The 23,435-nt window shown below is 36.5% G+C and overlaps 1 protein-coding gene across 1 annotated transcript; it reads left to right on the top strand.

Moving 5' to 3' along the window:
• Window positions 1-1,707: 1,707 nt before the first annotated feature.
• CALB1 (calbindin 1) lies at window positions 1,708-22,866 on the top strand. The gene is made up of 11 exons (XM_025433617.3): window positions 1,708-1,927; window positions 2,501-2,577; window positions 6,419-6,493; window positions 14,387-14,470; window positions 14,585-14,641; window positions 17,664-17,741; window positions 20,352-20,407; window positions 20,494-20,533; window positions 20,660-20,713; window positions 21,554-21,625; window positions 21,953-22,866. The coding sequence occupies exons 1-11, from the start codon at window positions 1,849-1,851 to the stop codon at window positions 22,064-22,066; spliced, it is 786 nt and encodes a 261-aa protein (XP_025289402.1). The 5' UTR covers window positions 1,708-1,848; the 3' UTR covers window positions 22,067-22,866.
• Window positions 22,867-23,435: the final 569 nt, after the last annotated feature.

Here is a 23,435-nt window from a genome sequence, read left to right as displayed (position 1 = left end):
TATTAACTTATGGATACTTCTATTATATCCACTATGTACTGTCATCTGTGTGCATGTGACCATATCCCCATATAAGTATAAGCTTCAAGAAGGCACCACCATGTCTTTTCTGTATTTTCCAAGGTCTAGCAGAGTGCTTGACATAGTAATTATCAATAAATGTTCACTGGAGGAATACAAATAACTGAACATTTAGTGAGCACCTGTTTACTCCAAAAATAGTTATTTCCCTCTTGTATAGAGTAAGAATGATAGTATTGCTCTTCATAACAGTCTTAGTCACTAAAAATGAAAAGCAGATAAGGAAACCAAAATGAAAATAATTATAGAGTATTATAGAAGTATTATAGAAGAAAGAACTCCATTGAGAAGATTATTGAAAGAGACCAGCTTTCAAATAATGGGTCTCTGAAAAGGATACACATAAAAAATTCCATGAATCTACTACTGAGTAGAGTCATAGTCTGAAAAACATAAATTTGAGAGTTCTCATACTTAATTATGCAAGGTTAACTATAGAGCTTGGTGAGTTCACTTTAATTTACTTTAAGTCTATATTGGCTATATTTGGATTTTCTCTTGTTCCTTCAATTTGCTTTTGTAACCACCGTAAATCAGTGGTACACTAAAGATATGCCTTCAGAGGACCTCAAAGTCTCAAAAGATTCAAAACCAAACACTTCGGAAGCATTCATGTGAATAATGAATTATCTAAATTCATTACATATTAAAAATGTAACATGTATTCGGTTACGTAGCTTTTTTTCCTCCCCAACTCGGATGGTCACTTCCAGTTCCTGAAAAATTCCTCAACAAGGATTGCTTGGCATAGAAAGAAGAGATATAGACGTTAAGGCCTCCAAATGGGGCATTGGCTGGGTCACTAATTTACCTAGGTATAAACTTGGACCAGATTCTTGGTTGCTCTTTGCTTTGGCTTACTCTTTCTAAACTCTTGAGGAAGCAAATCAAAGTATCTCTAAGATCACTTCCTTCTCTAACATTTTAAGATTTTATAATTTAATTCTATCGCCTTCCAATTATAAGTCTACTTCAAGCCGGGAAAACAAAACAAAACAAAAAAACAAAACAAAAAACAAACCCACATAATCCTACTTATCACGTTGACAGGTCTTGTTCATGTAAACCATCTTAAGACACATTCCTACGGTGACTCTCCAGCACGAAATAGAGTGGTTGACATCAGTAAGTGGATTGTACGCATTAATCAAGGTAACCTAAGACTTGCCAATTTTCCACCTGAGGTTGTTTAAACCAATATTAAAATGTCTTGGAGAAATCTCCCTCCCTGTCTCTCTCTTACACACACACACAGACATGTCATTTATACAATTGTTTTTTTATCAGCTTTCCTCTTGCATCTGAAAACCAATAACCTCAAGTTATTGCACTAGGATACTCAGGAATGAGGGTATTTTATGGATTAGGAGAATGTGTGTGTGTGTGTGTGTGTGTGTGTGTAGGGGTGGGGTGGGATGGGGGGGGGAGGAGGTGTCTGTTTTCAGCCTCCAGTCTCAGCGCTGAGGATCTCCCACCACCTGCTGCTCCCTACACTCCCAAACTCCTGCTCCAGCCAGCCTTCCCGGGAGGAGAGGAGAGAACTGGGAGGCGCGAGCTAGAGGCGGGAATGAGGCCTGGGAGGCAGGAGGAGGCGTGGCCGCGCCCGGCAGGCAGGATAAATGCTGGGAACCGGGTGCGGGGTGTGGAGAGAGAACTCGGATCAGCACCGCTCAGCACCGAGGACAGCTCCCGGCCGCCGCGCTCCCCGCGCTCCCCGGGCTCCCGCTGGCACACGCGCACGCACACTCACTCACACTCGGCTGTACGATGGCACAGTCCCACCTGCAATCCTCCCTCATCACAGCCTCACAGTTTTTCGAGATCTGGCTTCATTTCGACGCAGACGGTGATTATCTCCTCCCTTTTTAACTGTGTGAAGACCCCCCTGGCCCCTGCCCCTGCCCCTTCCCTCCCTCTCCCCCCACCCATCCCACCCTGAGCCGCCTCCTGATCCTATCATCCCCTCGTTTCTTTACTTCCTCCCCACCTCCCTAATCTTGTCTCTTCCAGCTGGCTCCTCGAAAGTTTATATGCATCTTCTTTTTTCTTAGGTTATCCCCCCCCAAAAAAAAGAACCTTCAACTTTTATGCTCTCCAAGATTATGCACAGTAGGAAATCGGGGAAGGGTGGGGAGGGAGAGAGAGCAAGCAGAGATTGCACAGGGGTGGGGGGGAGGTGGACACTGCACCCTAAAGTTTCTATGGCCGCACTTAACATCCGTACCATGGTGGGTGCAGACTTTGACATCCACCCCGGAGAGAGCAGCGCTGCCGCTGCCGTTATCCTTTCAGGGTTAATCAATGTCCAGGCAGGAGAGAGCCTCGCAGGTGGCCAGAACCACAGCTGCCATGGAAATTGAGAGGGGAAGAAACTCCGGGAGGAGAGGTCTGATACCTGGCTGCCTCTTTGTCTTTGCAGGAAGTGGCTACCTGGAAGGAAAGGAGCTGCAGAACTTGATTCAGGAACTCCAGCAAGCACGGAAGAAGGCTGGATTGGTAGGTTTAAGTTTGCAACCAAGGGGGGGGGGGGGGGGGGGAGAAGACCTTCATCTCTGAAATATAAATATTCTAGAGTATTCATAATGAGCTAGTCAGATCAAGTGGTTTCCAGGAAATGTAGACTGAGGGAATGTAGGTTTCTACTGAGAAAGGAAAGAAAAAAAAACACTTTTTCCGAATTGTGTAAGGGGAAAGCTGAAAGGGGGGGGGGGGGGCGGGGAGGGAGATCCTCGAAAGGGAAAAGCCTTGCACTTTGAAGTCAGAGCTTTTAAAATATAGATTCTATACCTGTACTTGCTTTAATCATGCTTAAAAGAAAAGTGGGTGCATGAGATCTTTTAGCAGATCGCCTCTTCCATGGAGTTCTACTAGGTAATTTTTAACTTCTTTAACTGCATGAGAAGTGGGGGGGGTGGGGTTAGAAATACATTTCTGCCCCTTGGTGGTCAGGAAACAGATCTGCAGATTATGTATCTCTCGTTTTATTGCCACTTATTGTTGTGAGGTTGATGTGGTTGGACAGATAAGAAAACGTTCTGTCTTGACCTTTCTCACTGGGGGAAAAGTTGGACAACTTGCAACATAATCATGAGCAAGAGCTTAACAAGAAAGGTGTTCGTTTCTGTTGAGAGGGGAAAAACCCAAAAGTCAGAGACGTAAAAAGTAAAACAATGTTAAGAATTCCATGTATTTTTAAAAAGCAAAGCTACACCCTGATTGGAAACAATTAGTGGGGTCTTGAAAACAAGCTATATTTGTGATTTAAGCCGTTAGGTAATTAAATAAATGACAACTCCTTCCAGTTATAAATTACCTCCTGTGGGCATAAATTTACCTGTTAAGATGTTGTCAGCATAAAAAATATGCCCAGCTTTAGAACATAGATGGGATGTTTGTACAAAGGAAAATAGGATAAGAATTTTACTAGTGTACTGGGGTTTATTAAGACTACATTTCAGCAGACTGTGTTGGATTAGGCTAGTTAGAGGTTAATGATCCTTGGCCTTTTAACCACTAGTTAGAAAACTTACATTACAGATTATATGTAACTTTTATAGGAAAACATCTTTAGAGGAACACATATTGTGTTTGATCTTTAAGCAGATCACCAGCTCAAGCATAGATATATATAGATATAGATATTTTATAAATCTATAAGTTACTAATAGAATTTCCTTTTTGTTCTATCTAAATTGAAAACTGTGTGATACACATCTCTGTACAATACTCAAAAGACTACCAGAGGACTCTAAAATGTATTATAATTCATCACAGAACTGTTCATTGCTAAAATCATGGGCCAAATTGATTTAAAACCAAATAATACTCTGGAGATTGTTTTACCCAGATTTAATATTATTTAAAGTATGATAGAATGAAATCAAATAGAAAATGTTTTATATATTCTCTCCCCACCCTCCCCCTCTTTGTATATTACAATAATTCCATGCAATATTATTATAACTCTATATATGTTTGACTAATAGAGCAAAAACAGTTCCTTATCTCATTTAAAAACATACTTAAAATATCTGTTTGGAAAAACATTATTTGCCATAAAATTTCAAATTAAAATACTGTAACACTTCCAGTAGCTAAATGATTATATTTTTATAGAATTTTAATATTGTAATTTATTCAATTTAGAAATTCAAAATTTAGAAACTATATTTTTTCTTTTCCCATTTTAATATTTCTACTTTTTGTAAACAACTTCATGTTAGAGTTCTAAAGATTTTAAAGCTTTTTCTACTACGCAGCCTCCAATTTTAGAATATTGGAAATTCCAATTATTAGATGTTAACTCAAATAGCAGACTTGAGCACAGGTACAAGATTATACCAAGTTGTTTAATATGTTGATTATTGAGTATTTTTCTAGGTTAGGTATATAGGCTTTGGATAGATAAAATCTAAATTGAAATCTGGATTGAGACATTCATGTACCAGACAAATATGTCCCTATACTACTGGTCCCACTGTAGTAAAGCTTTTATATATTTCTTCTTTTTTTTAGAACATAAAAACTAACCTTAAAAAACAGGGTTTTTTTTTTTTTTTTTTTTTTTTTCATTTTTGACCACATGATAACAAATTTCATTGAATTAATGGAAGCACTGTTTGGCTTGTGTTATTAGTAATGTGAAATTTTTTTAATTTTACTATTATAAGAGAATATTATATGTTTTTAAAAAAGATTTTACTTGAGAGAGAGTACAAACAGGGGGAGTGGCAGAGGGAGAGGGAGAAGCTGGCTCCCCACTTAGTAAACATATTTAGTCTTTAAATTTGCATTTTTATAAAGCTTTATTACCATTGTCACTACATTTCATACTATTTAAAATGTAGATTTTGGCATAATTACCATCCAAGAAGCTCGCAAACTAAATGTCAAGTCTGCCAGTTAAACTAATGGTACTCCATGACTAAGATTTAAATCAAATTATTTATTGTTTACGGTATGTGCAAGAAACAATTGATGGTCCCACTAATGCCAAGGGGTGAACTCTTTCCCTTCCTTGTAGTTATTGCTGTAATAAATGTTAATAAATGCAAATTACAATTAATCCATAGAAGAGCTTTGTTTTAAAGACTACGTTATAATTAAATTGCTTGATTATCATTTGTTACCTCAGTTCCACTAAAGATATTTACTTTGGTTCAAAAAGGATTCTGTAACAACTAGTAGTGATAATAGTCAGCCTCAATATAACTCTTAAACTATATTAACCTACCTATCCCTAAAGCAAACTCATGGGATAGATAATACCATCATCTTGTTAGTTGTGATAAAAACTGAGACCTTAATATTCTTTCCCAAGGACATAGAATAGGACATTAGTAAAGGCTGACCTATTTTAAATTGGCTTCAGTTAATGCAACAGGGCTATCTAAAATGGGCTATGCTGGAGACCCAAGGGTATAAATTCAACTTCCTGAATAGTAGTTCTATATTCAGATCACTAGTTTACAGTTCATGGCCCCCAATCTGTCAATATGTGAAAAGATTACATAAGCAATGGAACAGATTGGACAAAATAATTCAAATGAGATGAAAACATTCATTTTGTCACTCTTAAATGTATATTCTTGTACTAAAATACCTGGGAGAGAAAACCTCTCAGAAAAAAAAAAAAAAAATGGAAACAAGAAAACACTGGAAAACCATTCTCTAAGTTATTCTGGGAGGCAAAGATCCTAAACATACAACCAATAGCTTATAATAAGATTATCAATATTGTCTGTCCCTAATGAAAGTATAAATTAGCCAAGGCATTTTTTTATCTTATTTTTTGGAATTTAATTTTTCAATGTATTTAATCAGTAAATGCCACTTCTGGAAAAGCACTGGAAAGCACTGGAAGCACTGAGGAGTGACAATGTGAGGCACTCTTCAACATTCACATTTTTTGCTTGTCCAAACTGAAAACACCCCTTATTACTTCTCATGGATAAAACATATTAAAATAAGGAAAATGTTTTGGGCAATTATAATAACATAAAAGAATCTTTCCTGAAGCAAGCAATGTTTTAAGTATATTTGAATTCATTGTTATGAGCTGAATAATTCTGACTACACTTTCAAAGGATAACATATTCTCAAAACTAATAGAAGACAAATCAGTAATTGATTCAAAAATGATAATCATAACCCTTTCATTTGAAACCAGTAAATACTGTGTATCAGGTATATCTTTAATTTTTATGAGAATAGTTCATCAGTGTGCATAATTCTAAATGGTTTCAATTCCAGTTGTTCTTTGCAAGAGTTATTAACACCATCAGAAACATAATTGGTAATTTTTACAATAAACTTAACTTCTTTTATATAATTTTAGGAGTTATCACCGGAGATGAAAACCTTTGTGGATCAGTATGGGCAGAGAGATGATGGAAAAATAGGAATCGTAGAGGTAAGGAACTAATGCATTTTTCTGATCTACTTTTTTGACAAATGAACTTCATTTTGTACTTGAATCCAACTCAAACAGGATGTGGCAAGACCAATTTGCAAAGGTTTATTTTGCCTAAGTAACATGTTATCTTCTATTCAGAACTATAAAATCAAAAATGCTCAGAAATGGAAGAGACCTTAGAATTTGCCTAATCCAGAGCCTAAATTTAATATATCATGAAACCAAAATGTGGAGAAGTGAAATGATTGGTCTTTGGTCATGCACCCATTTGCCGCCATAGGTATAGTTAGAAGCCCAGGTCCCAGACTTCTGAATGAGTATCTAGGCCATTATGTTACCCTCCCTCCCTTGGATAAAATACCAACCAAGTACCTGGTTCACTGGTATTTCTTGTTTAACAATGTGGAGTTTTCTATTAAAATATGAAAGGATATATTTGCAGTCCCCTTGACAGTGGCAAAAAGCTGCCACCTGGTTCCTGAAATTCTATTTTAGATTGACAGTTGGCCTTAGTAAAAGCAAAGAACTTAATTTAGTTAATGAATATTTTAAAATGTATTGGAGGTAAGGATTTCTTTTGAATCTCTAAAAGATAAAACTGTGGGTGTCAAATCTTATCTTCTGACAAAGACTATTCCTATGGAGGACAACTTTTGTTTATGAATCAAGGAAGCTAGACTTTGATCATACATCAGTTCTTCAGCATTCTCAGATTTGTGCAAGAGCTGTTGCTTTCCTAACTTGTACTTTTGGAAACTCTGGTGTCTCAGCTACTTTATCTCTACGACCTATTAGAGAAATTGAGTGGACAGCTTTGTCCAGAAAAATTAATAAGGTTATATTTTAAAATATCCCACATCAAAGTATAATTATTGTGATATGCTTAGTATATTAGGTTGTGATGTATTCTGTCAAAAATATGTAGTCATATTTGCCTTTGACTCAGAATTAACCCGGCTTTCAATTAGTTGATCTTATATGACATCTGTCATGTCAGAGTGAAATACTTATTTTTAAGCAGCTACTACAAAAGGAATTAAGAAAGGGCATACTATTATTATCCTTGTAATTAAAACATTTCCCTGGAGTATACATTTTCCCCTTTACCTATGTATAACTCATTACAATATAAATGAATAAATTAACAGTACTGGGACTTACAGATTGATATAGAGGCCAACTAATCAAGATATGAAACCATTAAGGATAAGAAAATAACTTTTAAAGGGACACAGATGAGGTAAATCTGTTCAAAATGAGCTGGAAAATCTAAAGTCAGTGAAATTACAGAAATGGTTATTTCAGAGTTTGGCATACTTTATAATCCCAATAGAGCAAGGACCATCATCCTACATATAACATGCTTCACCTTAAAGGACTCCAATGGTCTCAGCTCTTTATTTTCATTTCTTCAGTGATACATTAAACAATAGGATTTAAAAGCATGGGTCTCATTCAAATGCATTTCACACTTTTAAAAGGATTAGATGAATCTGTTTGAATCCAGATTTTACTATACATGATATAATCACTTGTGAATTATAATTTGAAGCTATATTTAAATGAGAGGCTGGGGGGGGGTGGTCACATTGTCCTGGAGGTTTGAGAAAAGAAATTTCTCTAAAAGTTTGAGATAAGAAACTGTTATAGAAAACTTTTACGTGTGAGAAAAGATAGGTAACAGGAGAGGATAAAGGAAGGCTGAAACAAACTGAGAAGCTTTTATAGCAATCACAATAAGAAAATTTACACTAGTATGACAATATGTAATTTCTAAACAAATATATTGTCTCATTTGACCCTCCTAACAGAATAAAGTAAGCCTAAATATAATATGTGGATCTATTTTTATAGATGGGGAACCTGAGGCTTCAAAAGACTTCGGCTAAAGTTAAAGAAAAAATATGAAATAAATGGTGAAACAGCCAGAACCCAGCCATGTTCCTTTAAACTACTTTCTTGGGAGTAATAAGTAATCTGTGCATTTTCTGCATTAAAAGAAAATAGTTTCAAGCTTCAGCTGGTCAATTATTTAGGGCAAGGCTTTATGTTTAGCCTGGTTGAACAGGATGCACAAAGTACAGAGAAGTTATCCAGCCAAAGCAGTTGAAACATTTGGGCAAAACTTTCTGTAGACTCTTCTTCAGTTGATCTGAAAGAATAATTCTTATGTGTCTCACTTAACTATTCCAGGATAGAATTTTTTGCTGGAGAGGACTCCTAGGGAAAAACTAACCAAAATTCCTCATTTTCAGGATGAAGAAACTGAAACCCAGAAAGGTTAAATGATGTGTCCAAGGTCCCCCTGGCCGAGAGTGACAACACATGTATACAAGCCTAGATCTGACCCTGATTCCAGAATTCTTTTCTTTAATCTGAATTATCAGCTACACATAAGAGGGGTGGAATGGTGATTAAATGAAGAGAGGAGAATTAGAATGGGAGAAGAATAATCATTGCAGGAGTTTATAGGCATGTTGATCCGGTCTAGGGTGGGTAAGAGTGAAGAGAATAAAGAGAGGTTCTGAAAATCATTGGAAAGAAATTGAAAGTTACAGATTACATGTCGAAAGTGAGGGAAGTAAGAGTGGGAATGCCCAAATTATAGTGTCACCAGGAAGTTGTATAAAATGAAGTTCATCTTTTCTTTTTTTCCCCACTTGACATATATCACTTGCTACGAAATCCTATATATAACATGGGACACAAATACACAAACCCCATTGTCAGCCACGAAGGAATGGGAAACCCCATGTTTTCCAAAATTTTTACTGATTTACCTACTCACATCAGGATACTGTAGCTTTGATGTTCAAAGGGAAAAGAGGTTAGATTTGCCTATATATTTAATAGGCATACTGATGGGCTTCTCAAAATCTAATCAAGGTAAACCAAAGGATATTCATGTGGTAGTCTGCTTTCTTGTTGGAAATGGGCCAAAGTGATTTGGCTTTAATTGAAATATGTTGTTCAAAAGATCAGAAAATATAGTGATTAATTTTCAAAGTTCTGTCCTGAAGTAGACTGACCTTGCCAACAACAAGCTTTTGCTATCTAGAAATATATAAAATGAGGGGTGGTATATAGATGTCATTCTTCTGAATTTTTAAAATGTCAGGTCTTTAGATTTTAAAATCCACATAATTACAGTTCATTTATAAAGAGATTGTTAATATGAACTCAAAACAGGAGCAGTAAAATTCTGAGATACTTTAACAAATACCATGACAGTCAAAAAATGTTCTAAATTTATTCAGACTAATAGCTCTATTGCAAGAAGGCTGATTAAAATAATTAGAAAGGAAGACTGAATGATTCAACAGATCATGTGGGTACCAGAGAAGAAATTTCTAGTAAGTATAGATATTTCCCTTAGTTGGATATCAGATCTGTTAGCTTTTCACCTGGTCCCTTGGGCAACGTGTGGGAACCTACCATCCTCTTCAGGTTTTTTGTGTCTATTTGTCCAGGTCAGTGCATCCACTGAAAATAAAATAGACCTAAAAGCTATTTTAATCCTGAAATTGTAACATCTCTCCCAGGGAAGCAGACACTAAACAGCTTACCCTCTTTTCTTCCACAGTAGGATTTGAGAATATGAATTTAGCTATAGTGAATGTAATTTTTCATGGCAGACTACTTTTCCACCTCAGAATTTGGAGAAATGATGGCCAATAGAATCAGATTAAAAACTTGCCTCTGTATAAATATTTTTAAGTGATTAGGAAAATATTTTTGATTGAAGATTTTAATGGAGGCTGATGGCTACAGACGAAGGCCTCAAAAGTCAAGAAAGTCAGATGGTCGGATTTCAAATCTGGCTCAAACTATAAACTATATAATAGCAGTTCATTTATTCTCTCTGCCTCTGTTTCTTTGTAATAAAGGATCGTATAGAAGCATCAACATCAAATGTGATAATAAAGCACGTCAAACAAATAGATCAACCCTGGCACACTGTAAAAGCTCAATAAATATATTTGCTATAATTTTTTTTAAAACTGAAAATCTACACCTTCTGAATGCCAAGACTTCTAACCACCTCTTCTATAACTTCTCATATTCAAATTATTAAACTCAACTAGCCTTAAATTCATATAAAATTATTTGCCTTCCAAATTTCCTGAAATCACTTACCTAGGAAAAATACTTCTCCGGTTCCCAAATGAAAGAAGTGAATACTTTGCTAATATGTGTTGAAGGAGGTTAACATGCACCAGAAATGTCTTTAGGAGTTAAGAATCATGCCTTATATGTGCTTTGACTGACTGACCTCAGTCAGTTCTGTTTCTAGTAAAATTACCCAGTGTGTGTGCGCTCTCCATGCACCTAATACTTAGCTTTATCACTATATCTCCTTTTTTGAAATTGTGGGAATAAGATTTGAAATTATCTGCCTCCCCATAAGGTTCTTAACCACAGTGACTATGAATCCCCAGCATCCAGCACAGTGCCCAGTAGCTTCTGAATCATAGCTGCATGAGCTGTAGCAAGGAATTTCAACCTACTCCAACACATAGGCAAGAGTTCTACATTATGCCTAGGAAGAGGACAAAGATGTAAAAAAAAAAAAAAAAAAAAGCCCCTGTGACATGTTCAGTTCCCTGGGAGGCAGATCTAGGTTGAAAATTAGTAATAAGCAAGTTTATTAGGAAGTATGTTGGGACCAATACCTGTTGAGGGGAAATGAACAGAACTGGGCAGAAGGAGATGATGGGCCATGGTGATACAGTCTCAATAGAGACTTCAGCTGACCCTACAGTGGGCTCCAGAGCCTCAACAGCCCTTCATAAAAGTCCCAATTGAGTGACAGGGCTGTGCCTTTTTCTCTTCATGTGGATCAGTCATAGGACATAGTGTCCTTGGGAAGGCAGTGCTCTTCAGCCTAGATAATCTCCCAAAGGCTCTCCCAAAGTAACACTCCCAGCACCTAAAGGGAGCTCTGGGTGGAATAACACAATATCCACCCCAACCCTATCCACAATTCAGTAATAAGTTATTTGAATTATCTCCCAAGGAACCTTATTTATCTATACTCTGCTGACTCTAGACAATAGCCATTTGCCTTCATTCATAAGTTCAGTAAGTGCTGGGCAAAGAACCAGTAAGACAGAGATCCTACCCTCAAGAAGTATGTATGTAGTCTTCATACATCTCGGGGAGACATGCCAACTCTCTTCCCCACTCTCAGTGACAGGCACCAGTTCTTAAAACTGAAGCTCTGAGGGGTTCTGGTCACAACTGTCTGCCCTCTACTTATTCCCTGGATATTCTCTTTTCCAACCCAAAACAAATTTGGGGGAGTTCAGAGCAGGCAGGCAGACTAAGGATTAAGAAACTACCAATAACATTGGATCAGGCATTATTGAGTACTTCCAGGGACAGCAGAGACTCAGCAAATCGAGAACAAAGTGGCCTTACTTGACACCTATGATAAAAGACCTCTCCCTACTTTGTAGATACGCTCTAAGGCACTAGAGCTAGAGACTTCCTGCATCCAGCTCTGAAATTTGAACATTAATTCCCTATGTATTGATGGAAGCAGCCACAGCAGGACCATTACATTGTGAAACACACCCTTAAGAGGATTTCTTTATGTTCACTATAGTTACATCCTATCCACATGTATTCATTGCTTCTCTTTGAATGGCTGGCTTGTCGTACTAAAATCTTTTACATGTTTGAGACTCATTTCTAAGGTCCAAAATAGGATGGCACTATATTCAGTGTAACATTAACGGATCAAATTAATAGATTCAAAATGCACATATAGACATAATCTGTATTTTTTCAAAATAATGAAACTGAGTAGGACCAAAATGGCATGAGAAAGGAAATATATATTTATACTATATATGCAGCCCAATTTTACCACCTCTATATTTGATGTTCTAGAGACCTCTAAGCTTTATGCAATTGTATGAACTTTGATTTTTGAAACTTTGATGGTTATGCTTTCCTTTAGTCTACATTTGGTAATTGCTTACCAGTTCATTAATTTTCTTCTGTTTTCATGTATTTGGAGGATTTAGATAAGGGTAATTTTTTAAGAAAGAATTACTTTTGTTCAAAACAAAAATTCAAGTAATATAGAAAATTGCAATGAAGATAGTAAAAACGAATACTATAAATCATGTTAAGTTGGTATTTTTAATGAAGTAAAATTATCAACCAATCCACGAGCATTTACGTCAGGCATATAACGTGTGGAGCATCCAGCAGATGGACATTCAGCAGATTCAGACAAAGAATGATCCCTGTGATCCCGAAATGGATGGTCCAACAACAACTTACAAAGTGGTATCTGACAAGTTACATACCAATAAATAAAAGAATTGGCATTAGCTATTTCTTATCTCCTAAATGAATCCTTATGTTCGTGCACAACTATACTAGTGAACTCTATTTCAAAGTAACAAAACGTTTTCTGGCAGAGTCCTGTTAACATTCTAGTAGGATATATGGCCCTGTTCCTTAGTTTCACCTGCATATGTAGTGTCTGTCTGTAAACTGAATGGATCTAGTTTGAGGTATTATTTTCAAGACCTAAAAACAAGTTAAAGAATCTATTATATGACATTAAAAAAAAAAAGATTACTTACACATAAATATAAAATGCACATAAATATAAAATCATTTCAACTTAAGGTTTTTAATATATCTAAATGGATGAAATTTTTTTTAAAGAGGCAGAGGCAGATAGCCTTTCCTATAATTTGGTAGAAATTTTGGAACTTATACTGAACTTAAAGTTGATCCATACCACAGGCTCTTGGTCTAAAATACAGAGATAAGGGTCCACGCCTGAACTTCAAGGAAACTAGAGGAAATACAATGTGTGTAGGTTCATTCTTTAATGGTGAAGATGTCGTGATTGTAACAGATTCTCAAGGTCATCTTGAGCCCAGTACATTTAAGAGACGTTGGTTTCTACTTCAACTCCTTATTTTAGTGATAAGGGTAGTAAGATCCAGAAGTGGCTGAGGGAGTTGCTGGGGGACCACAGCTAATTAGGAGATGAGCCAGGAATAGAACCCATGCCTGCAGTGGGGCCATCAATCCAGCTCCCTCCTTCCCTGCACATAATAGATAATGGTCATCTTAAAATGGGATCTAGAGCCCTTTTTTCCCCTTAAAAAAAAGGGCAGGGGGGGGGTTACTGAAGTTATGAAAGGAGAGCTAAGGAGATAGGTCATAGAGTCACGAAATGGAAAGCATAAACCCAAGCCCTGGATCCTGACAGGGGACATCCTCTTAGCTGAATCCAACAGTTTGAAAATCTGATTTTCCCTATTACTATTCTATTTCCACTGTTCATTGTGAATTGGCTTTTCCATCTCTCTTTCCACTGCCTTACAACTGTCTTCAGTTTATCTTCTTTTCCTCTCTTAGGCTGTCTCCTTAGATCTGGGAATGCATTTTTCCTTCCTTCCTTCCTTCCCCCTACCTTCACATTTCTCATCATTTCCTTCCTTCTACATGACAAAGATTTCCCCACATATATGACATTCTATGCACCCTTAGAGGAGCAACACTGCTGTATGGCACAGAAGAGGTGAAAGGTTCAAGCCATAGGGATGAATGTGCTTGGGTGTCCAGCAGATGAGTAGTCAAACCAGTGCTATCTGAGCTTTCTGAGCACACCCATCTCAGATGGCTGCAGCCATCTCACTGACCAGACAGCCCACCACTCAAGGCCACCCAAGCATTGGAAAAGACAATGGCTCTCAGTGGGGACAAAGTATCAGAAAGGGAAGGTCAATCCTCATGTTTTTCCTCTCCTAGTTTTCTAGGTAAGAGAACTGCCTTGAACAAATACATTCAAGAAAAATTAAGCAGGAAGTAATGACAGAGGCTTGCTTTCCTTACAGCTTTTTAAATCTTTTTCAGTTGGCTCATGTATTACCCACAGAGGAGAACTTCCTGCTGCTCTTCCGATGCCAGCAGCTGAAGTCTTGTGAGGAATTCATGAAGGTAAAATAGAGCTCTGTCAATGAGTGCAGTCTTCTGAAAGCTACTTAATGTAGGAAAATTGTTGGCTTTTTTTAAAAAATATGTTTGGTTTTCTTTATCCAAAATGATTTACAGACATGGAGGAAATATGATACTGATCACAGTGGCTTCATAGAAACTGAGGAGCTTAAGGTAAGCAAATAAAAACCTAGGTTAAGTTTTTTTTTTCCTTTTAAATAGAATTATGAACTTTTTAAAAAGCCTCCCACAAAAGAAACTTATGTTGAGCAATGGCATATTTTCACCCACACTTCCACATCGTTAATGAAGTTCCAGATTAAAAAAAGAGACTTCAAGTACTTCTTCAAATTCTATTCAGCAGTGCAAAAAAAAAAAAAAAAAAAAAAAAAAAAATTAGCATTTTCTGTGGTATAAACAAGTTGTTAGACTAGATAGATATAATATACTAAACCAAATAAGATACTCCTTTTCACTGAAATTTGCCATTTTATTTTATAAATTAAACAATATAGATTTCTCTCTCAAGAGAAACAATTGTTGAACACCAACTATCTGCTATGCACATTGTTTTATCTAATCTTCATGTGAGTTCTGAGATTAGTACTACCCTCATAAGGAAAAAGGTTTAGGGATAAACTGAGGCCACACAGAAAGAAGATCCTAGGCTGCAGTGTTTAAACCCACACTACTCTCCCTCCAAATCCCTACCCATTCCATAAAATCTCCTGCTTCTCGACAAGAACAAAAGCCTCATAATAATCAAACTTCTGAAAAATTGCAACTTTGAAAATGAATTTACCAATTCATCTCTCCCGGACGTACAGAGGACCTGGTCGGGGAGGAAAGGGGGATACAAAGGAGAAGGCAAAGAGATCTAAAAATCAAGTGATTTGGTCTGATTTTTTCATCTCTTTAATGAGGATAATAACTAATAGCTTCCTCTCATATTTATTGTGAAGCCCAAGTAAAATTCTGTACATGAAAGATTCTGTGAAATACACAAGGCACAATAAATTATATTATTCATGAACTCGATAATTTACTAGTCTTTCAGAAGTACGGCAACATCTTTCCCTCATTTCCTTAAATTGACCCCAAGACCTCTCAGTCCAGAGATCCTATTTTGTCTATCTTCAGGATAGAGAGTAACCAAAAGGGAGGCAAATGAATACTTATTGAGCACCTATGTGGTCCTCAATACTATGTGGCAGGTATAGCACTAGGTGCCGAAAATCTATTTTAACATTTAGTCCTCACAGAAAACTTGCAAGGCAGGTATTGCCATTCCCATTATACTGAGAAACAGAAATTTAGAAAGATTAGTTTTTCATTTACCCAGCTGCTTATGAAAGAATCTAGATTACCTGATAATGCTAATTATATTTTTTCCACCACCACACCACATGCTTCCAAGCTTTAGTCATGAAGGGCCGCCTCTCCTCCTGTCATGTATGGAAATAGGAATATCAAACCCAGTTTCCTTGTCATGGTTTAACGTGGTTTGAGTCACATACAGTTTTAGAGATAGATCTAGGACATTTGCACCACTGTAAAATCGCTAAAAACACATTCAACAGCAACCTCGGAGAAACAGAAAGATTTCTAATGTGAAAACATGATCTTTGATACAAACTTGTGGCACAACAACCCAGAACTCACAAGGCGACAGTTAAGCTATTGTGTTTTTATTCTGTAGAACCAAAAAACACAATCTATTAAAAATCATTTCAAGTTCATAATGAAAACCTTAGTTCATTTCTAAAACTGACCTTCTTTGTTCTACATTTTATTCTCAGAAAGAGAGTCTAAATAGAAATCCTCCTCTCTGGGGAATTTTGAAGATAAGTTGGTATTCTTGTTTAATGGATCTTTCAAGAAAGCTAATTTTAAGATCCATAATAGAGTAAAACATCACTTGTTCTCAGACACGACTTTGAATCTCAACGTCCCGAGGTTTCTCCCAGGCTATTTTTGTGACCGCCATTTTAGTCTCTGATGAGGCTTTTTAACCCAATTAATCTCTGACAAAAGACTCATAAGGCTCAAAAATAAAATTCACCCCAATAGATAATTTTGAATTTTCCATGCTTCACTCTGGATTTGAAATGGAATGTTTGAAATGAAAATACATTTAATCAAACCAAGAAAAAGGTCTCCATCCTCAAAAAGAATAAAGTTAAATCAGCCCAGGAGAACCGGTACATTTGGGAAGAACATAAACCACTGCAGAACCAAAGAAACCCAATCCTTCAATAATATCCCAACACAGTATCTGCTTAGTTTTCCAGAACTGCATTAATTAATTTTTTGAAAAAATAAAGGAGTTGCAAATGAACAGCACTAGACAAAATGAATATTATATGCTTAAGTGCTAACAGTGTCATTTATGTGCCTTTTGTAAAGCTTTTGATTTATTTCTGTTTAAAAAAAAATTCAATTCCTTCCTAAACTCCAACTGTCAAATTAATAATTATCTTTTCCACCCTTCCCACAATAATCTCTATTTTAAATATGATTCAAATATCCTTCAAGGATTAGAGAGAACATCATCTGTGTCTGTCTTAGTCTGAACAGCTGAAGCCAGCTGAAGCCTTCTAACCAACGTGTTTGGGACTGCATCCAGCCCAAATGCTACCTGACTGGCCCTTCGGTGCAACAATGTCCTACTGGCTATAAGCTAAGGTGAAAATACAGCTTGTGAGGGTAGAAAATACACTTAAAATTAGAGGTAGCTCTCCATCTGGCTTACTAATACTTTTCACTTACATTACAAAGGCATAGAGAGGGGGCCTTGTGTTTCTTACAGAAGAGTCATGTAAACCTTTGTGAAGGTATCATTATGTAGAAATACATCCACTGGGCTGGCTGGTACTAGCTTGTTCTTGGATTCCTGCACAGTGCTCAATCCAGATACTCATTTAATTGAGGTCATAAAAGCCGTGCAACACAGACCACTGCAGATCAGGTCTCAGTAAGAGGCAGATATCGTACCTGTCAAAGGCAGCATCATGGCTGGAATGCCAAGTGAACCAAGTGGAATAATTTCCCTTCTAAGGTCCTCTCCTCACCCAGTTCTAGTCTCAAAAAGAGGCCTTCTTTGCGTTCTTGGGACATTCCATTTCAAGGCAGGCTGAAATGGAAACAGACCGTAGGTGACTTGTGACATTTATCTGGGTGTTCTTTGTCTTAACAGAACTTTCTAAAGGACCTGCTGGAAAAAGCAAACAAGACTGTCGATGATACAAAACTAGCTGAGTATACAGACCTAATGGTAAGACTGATCTTGGAGAGACTGTAGACAAGAACCTATGAAACGTTACTGTGTTCTCATTAGTTCTCAAGACTATGGAGAATGAAATAAGCCATGTGGGCATCACATGCATACAGGCATCATTTCACTTTTCAAGTGAAATGTGTAAGGATGTTTATACCTCGTAAGGTTGAGTGAATGCTGTTGTCATTGGCTTTAAGGCTCACCCACGATCATTTCCTTTCTGGTGGAGCTAGGTAATTTATACCTATCAAAAGATCACTCATTTTTCTTACAAAGCCAGTGTAAGTACATCATTAAATTATATAATTTATATATATGCAAGTTATACTATAGATATCTATATACATGTATATAGATATATATATATTAGATCACTAAAAACATTATGGAGATTCTTAATCAGCTTTTATGATGACTCACAAAATCATAAATTTTTTTAGAGTTTAAATGCAACTTACAGTTACTTTCCTTACTGAGGGACTTAAAAAAAAAAGAAAAGAGTATTTTGCAATACTGTCTGGGTGCTTTGGGTGAGGAGTTCCAAATGTACCCTGAGCCTGATGCTATGATAAATAGTATGACCAAGATCTCTCCTAGAATATTGATTATAGAACCAAGGAAATTGCTTTACACGCAGGCCCTTAATGTTTTAGGAATGAACACATTTATGAAGTTCAAGATAGAATAATTCAATGCCCATGAATTTTGTGAATTTCAAGTAGGCAATCTCCGCATTTTGACTCATAGCATTAGGGCTGTGAGGAAACTGATTAAGCTATGGACCAATATTTTGGAACATTTTAATTTTTGAAATTCAAGCAACATTTTAAATTATCCAGATCAGTACATATATTTATACATGTTTTAAGTGCTATAAAGGTACAGTAAATTCTTACCATAGATTTAAATAAATAACCTATTTTAAAAAGTGTATATTATAAAAACTATGACCTATTAGATGAATAAAGGAGTTAGACTTTTTAGTCACCCTGGAAAATCATGTTACACAAGATTTGATTACAAACCTTAGTGAGGAGGTTTACTTTCAACCTGTCAGCCTACAAGAAAAAAAACCCACTAGAACTTTACTATTGTCTTATTCACTATATAATGATATTTTAAAATGAGACTAATCTTTAATTTCAAAACAATTGAAAATTTTTCATTGCTAAGCAGCATCCTTTTTAATCTACTTATCAGAGCACTAGCATACAAATGTGTCACGGTGGGCAGGCTAAGCTCTGAATAGCATATGGGAAATGGACAATAACCTACATTTATCAATTTTGTTTTGTGCCAGCCTTATGGGATGTCTATTTAAAGTAAAGACTCCTTTCCAGGTAGAAATATGAAGCAGTCTTTTAAAAACTACTCAGATGGGAGTTTTCCCCCTGTTGGACTGGCCTGGCATATCTGATTCAATGTCATAAACCAGTTCAAATCTGAGAGGCAAGTTAATCAAGAACTAATTAAGGTTTAAATATATATGTAGGGAAATATTCCCCTATGGACACTAAATTGCGTGATCGGGTGTCCAGTGTCTTAGTAGACAGTTTAAGGATATCAGAACTATGGTCAACAGACTATAAAATGTGTCAGTATCAGATCCTGAAAAAAAAATCTGCGTCTTACAAAGGATTCTTAGAACATTTCAAGCCACAGACTTTTTTTTCTCCCCAGACTTCACTGAACCCATAAACATTAGGACCCTGATCACATTCCTTTCTGAAAAAAAAAGTTGCTTTTTCACATATGTAGCATGCAAACTTATTTTAGTACATTTCATCTATTGTCCCTCCATGTACTTTAGTAGAGTAGCAACTGTTACATGAATGCCTCCTGAATAAGGGTCTGAGTGCATTTATACCTGGACAGGTCTTGGTGTAGGATATGAAAATAAGTGCAACAAGGAGGTATCTAGTATCCAAGGGAAAATAAAACAATTGAAAATTAGTCAGAAATTCTGTTCTCTAAGAATTTATTCATACTGTCTGCCTGTTGCTTTTCTTTATACTTTTATGCTCTAAAAAAGGGAAGTATTTCTTTTCACATCATTGTTTGGAGAATTTTAGAGCATGCTGTGTATTGCCAGACACCATCTCTCCAACATCATGACACACACACACATTTGCAAGAAAAATGAATTATGGGCAGCCCTGGTGGCTCAGAGGTTTAGCACCACCTTCAGCCCAGGGCGTGATCCTGGAGACCAGGGATCGAGTCCCACATCGGGCTCCCTGCATGGAGCCTGCTTCTCCCTTTGCCTGTGTGTGTCTCTCTCTCTCTCTCTCTCTCTCTCTCTCTCTCTCTCCTGTGTCTCTCATGAATAAATAAATAAAATCTTTTTAAAAAGAAGGAAAAAGAAACTATAGTATTCTAGAACCTAAGAGTATGATTACCGTGTTGGATTATTCTATATTGTCCTGATAAACTTTGACAACTGACCCAACTACTAGAACTGAAAATTTGCCAAGTCTAGTAAAAGCTGGTTTCTAGATTTTTCCTGTCTATACAAGAAATTGATAACTAACTCAAAGTACTTTACTTTTTCTTCTCCTTCCTGCAATAATTCTTCAGTGGTTACAGTAACAACATTCTGTCTTTCAGCTGAAATTATTTGATTCAAATAATGATGGGAAGCTGGAATTAACTGAGATGGCCCGGTGAGTTTAGGAAGTACATGAATATTAAAATAAGTTGATCTTTGTCCAAAAAAAAATCTAATCTATTAATATCTCTCTCCCAAAAGGTTACTACCTGTACAGGAGAATTTTCTTCTTAAATTTCAGGTATTTCTTTTTTCCCTACCACAAACAATATTTTTCCATGAAAAGTTAGACTGTAGAAGATTTGCCAGGGTAGACAATGAAAAAAATAATAGTACTTTAATCTTTGCTCTCTTCTCTATCATCTAGGGAATCAAAATGTGTGGGAAAGAGTTCAATAAAGCTTTTGAGTTATATGATCAGGTAAAAATTCATTCTTATAATTTGATTGTTTAGAAGAATTTGGAAAATGCTCACTTAAGCGGGGGGGGGGGGGGAACCCCCAAACTCAAGGTCCAAATTAAAATAAACAAGAGCTATTAGAATTACTCAGGCAATTCATTCTTGTTGTAGGAAATGTATTATGATATCCCCCCAATTAGAGCAATCTTGATCCAAATCCCATGCTACAATTTCTCTATTTTGAGGCTTTGAATAAGATACCAAACTCCTCTAAACCTCAGGTTCCTCATTTGTAAAAAGGAGATTATATCCACTATACAGGGTGGAATGAGGATTGAGGTAGTTGAAAATATCCTGCAGAATCCTCCACCATGTGTATGAGGAAAGGTTTGCGAGGTCATTAGTTACCATCCTTAATTTTCTTCTAATTCCTCTACTCCTGGACCAAGTCAGTCCTCGTGGACTCTCGCACAGCTCTGCGCCTACTTGGTGTGGCATCAGGCTAGTCACATAGCCTCCCCAGGCCTCAGGGAATTCATTCACCTCAAGATATTTATGACCACCTACTTCCTTCAACAGTATGTGTTACTGTTAGCATAAATGTTAAATATGAAAATGTTAAATATGAAAGTACTTCGAAAAATTCAAAGCACTTTATAAATGCAAGGTGTTGCAGGAGAGGCAATTCGTGTGTATTTGGGGCCTTTGGAGCAATTAAGATCGAGGGTCTGACATTAAGATGTTGGAATATCCGCCAAGTATGCAGTAGGGAGATTTTCTGAAGAATCCATTATTTCCGTTTTATTACATTCCTCATTGTTGTGGAGTTGGTTGCATACTGGTTTATTTCTGCTCCCTCAGGATGGCAATGGATACATAGATGAAAATGAACTGGATGCTTTACTGAAGGATCTGTGTGAGAAGAATAAACAGGTAATCTAGTTATGCCACTTTTTAAAGCAGACTAGAAGGATCCATCCAGAAGCACCGCACATCCGTTTTTGGAAATCTACTTTAAAGATTTATAGAGCAGAAGTAGAATTCAATTCTTAACCTGATTTGGTACTGGCCTAAAACAGCGTAACTGTGATAAATAGATTTTAAAACAACCTTGTGATTACTCACATCTGTGTAAGAATTTAATCTAGCTCTTAATGGACCGATGTAACAAGCAGTTTTCATCCTACATTTTATCATTTGACAGTGGTTAATGGACTTCCATGTGTAGCTGGATAACAATGCCATCTATATTCTGTACAGGATCTGGATATTAATAATATTCCAACATACAAGAAAAGCATAATGGCTTTATCGGATGGGGGGAAGCTGTACCGAACGGATCTCGCTCTCATTCTCTGTGCTGGAGACAACTAGAGTTGGTGACCATGACTACTTACTAGTGATACATCGTATCTAAAAAAATAACTGTGCACTATAAGGGAGTAGGCTGTATTTTCTTTTGTATCTGTAATTTAACTGCATATAGATGATTACCCGGGATGTGTGGCACATTCTTTTCAGCTTGTTTCTACACTGTTTGTAATGTACAGTTTTTGTAACTACACGACTGGGGAAAAAAAAAAAGGAGAAAAGTCTTAGGCTTAGGCCAGTCAACAGACCCAATTGATAAAAATTAAGAACCAAACAGATTCCTGCTTTCACAAATATAGTTGGACAAGATTTCCCTGAAGATTCCACGAGGATCGGTCTCTAAGATTCTCGTCTGATGTGTGAATGCACAGGTCACCGAATAGGAGACTTCTACCCAACCAGAGACAATCATAGGTCTGTCCCACAAAATAGTCTTAAGCTGTATTTCCGATTATTAGGAAGAATGTGCTTTTACATCTAAAATACCAAAATATCAATAGTTAGCTATTTGTGGCTCTAGGAGTTTAAACAGTCTCACTAGAGAAGACTTAGTTCATCAATCAACATGTCTACTGCTTGAATCCATACCAAGCTATTGGTTCTAGGTAATCTGATGACAAGGAAAGGTAGCACCAGATGAAACAAATCTGTCTGATTCCACATCTGTACTTCCAAGAAGCCTGTCAGAGTAGGACCTTAATTCATTTTCTAAACTGTTTTCACGTGTTGCAGATTATAATTATTCTAGTCACCTGCTGTTTTTGTCATTGTGTGATCTCTGATTAAATTATATATGCCGAGTATCCTGGTGTCTACTTTGCATACTTCCTGGAGTTTCTTTCTACGTAGGACTGTCCATTTCCACCAAGGGTATCTGCTGCCTCTGAAAATATTTTTTTCTAGCTATGACAACTCTATTTTTTACTACATAATTAAATTTTAATGTAAAACTCATAGCACCCTGATTGTGGGATGTTCTATCATCAATAATTTTGTGTATTTTGCGAATTCTATATATTTCGTATTGAGATCAGCATTCAAGACAGCTCTATTTCTATCTGCAAATAGTTTCAAATGAGTTAAAAAGGACATCTGAAGAGAATTACTAATGTAATTGTTTAACTTATTTAGCAAGGGAGGTTCTAAAACATTCTTTTGACCTACATCCAAGTCAGTTTCATAGATTTGTAGTTAGAACATCCTATGCTGGTTATACTTGACATGGAATGGGTGGTAATTTGATTCTTTGTGAAGCAAAGAGCTAAGAGATATGTGTCTGTATGAAATTTATAGTTACCTCCAAAGAGTTAATGGCTCTGGGTCAGTTTGAATGTCCCCAATTCTATAGATTCAGGACTACTTTTCTCAATTT

This window comes from Canis lupus, chromosome 29 (assembly GCF_003254725.2).
Source record: "Canis lupus dingo isolate Sandy chromosome 29, ASM325472v2, whole genome shotgun sequence".
NCBI classification, from domain to species: domain Eukaryota; kingdom Metazoa; phylum Chordata; class Mammalia; order Carnivora; family Canidae; genus Canis; species Canis lupus.
This window is presented reverse-complemented; position numbering and strand designations above follow the sequence as displayed.

Bases quoted from the DNA above. Each gene is read 5' to 3' on its own strand.
- CALB1 (XM_025433617.3), top strand. From the start codon at position 1,849: ATGGCACAGTCCCACCTGCAATCCTCCCTCATCACAGCCTCACAGTTT. The intron at 17,742-20,351 runs GTAAGACTGATC...TCTGTCTTTCAG, and splicing joins CTGAGTATACAGACCTAATG to CTGAAATTATTTGATTCAAA. The intron at 20,408-20,493 runs GTGAGTTTAGGA...CTCTCCCAAAAG, and splicing joins GAATTAACTGAGATGGCCCG to GTTACTACCTGTACAGGAGA.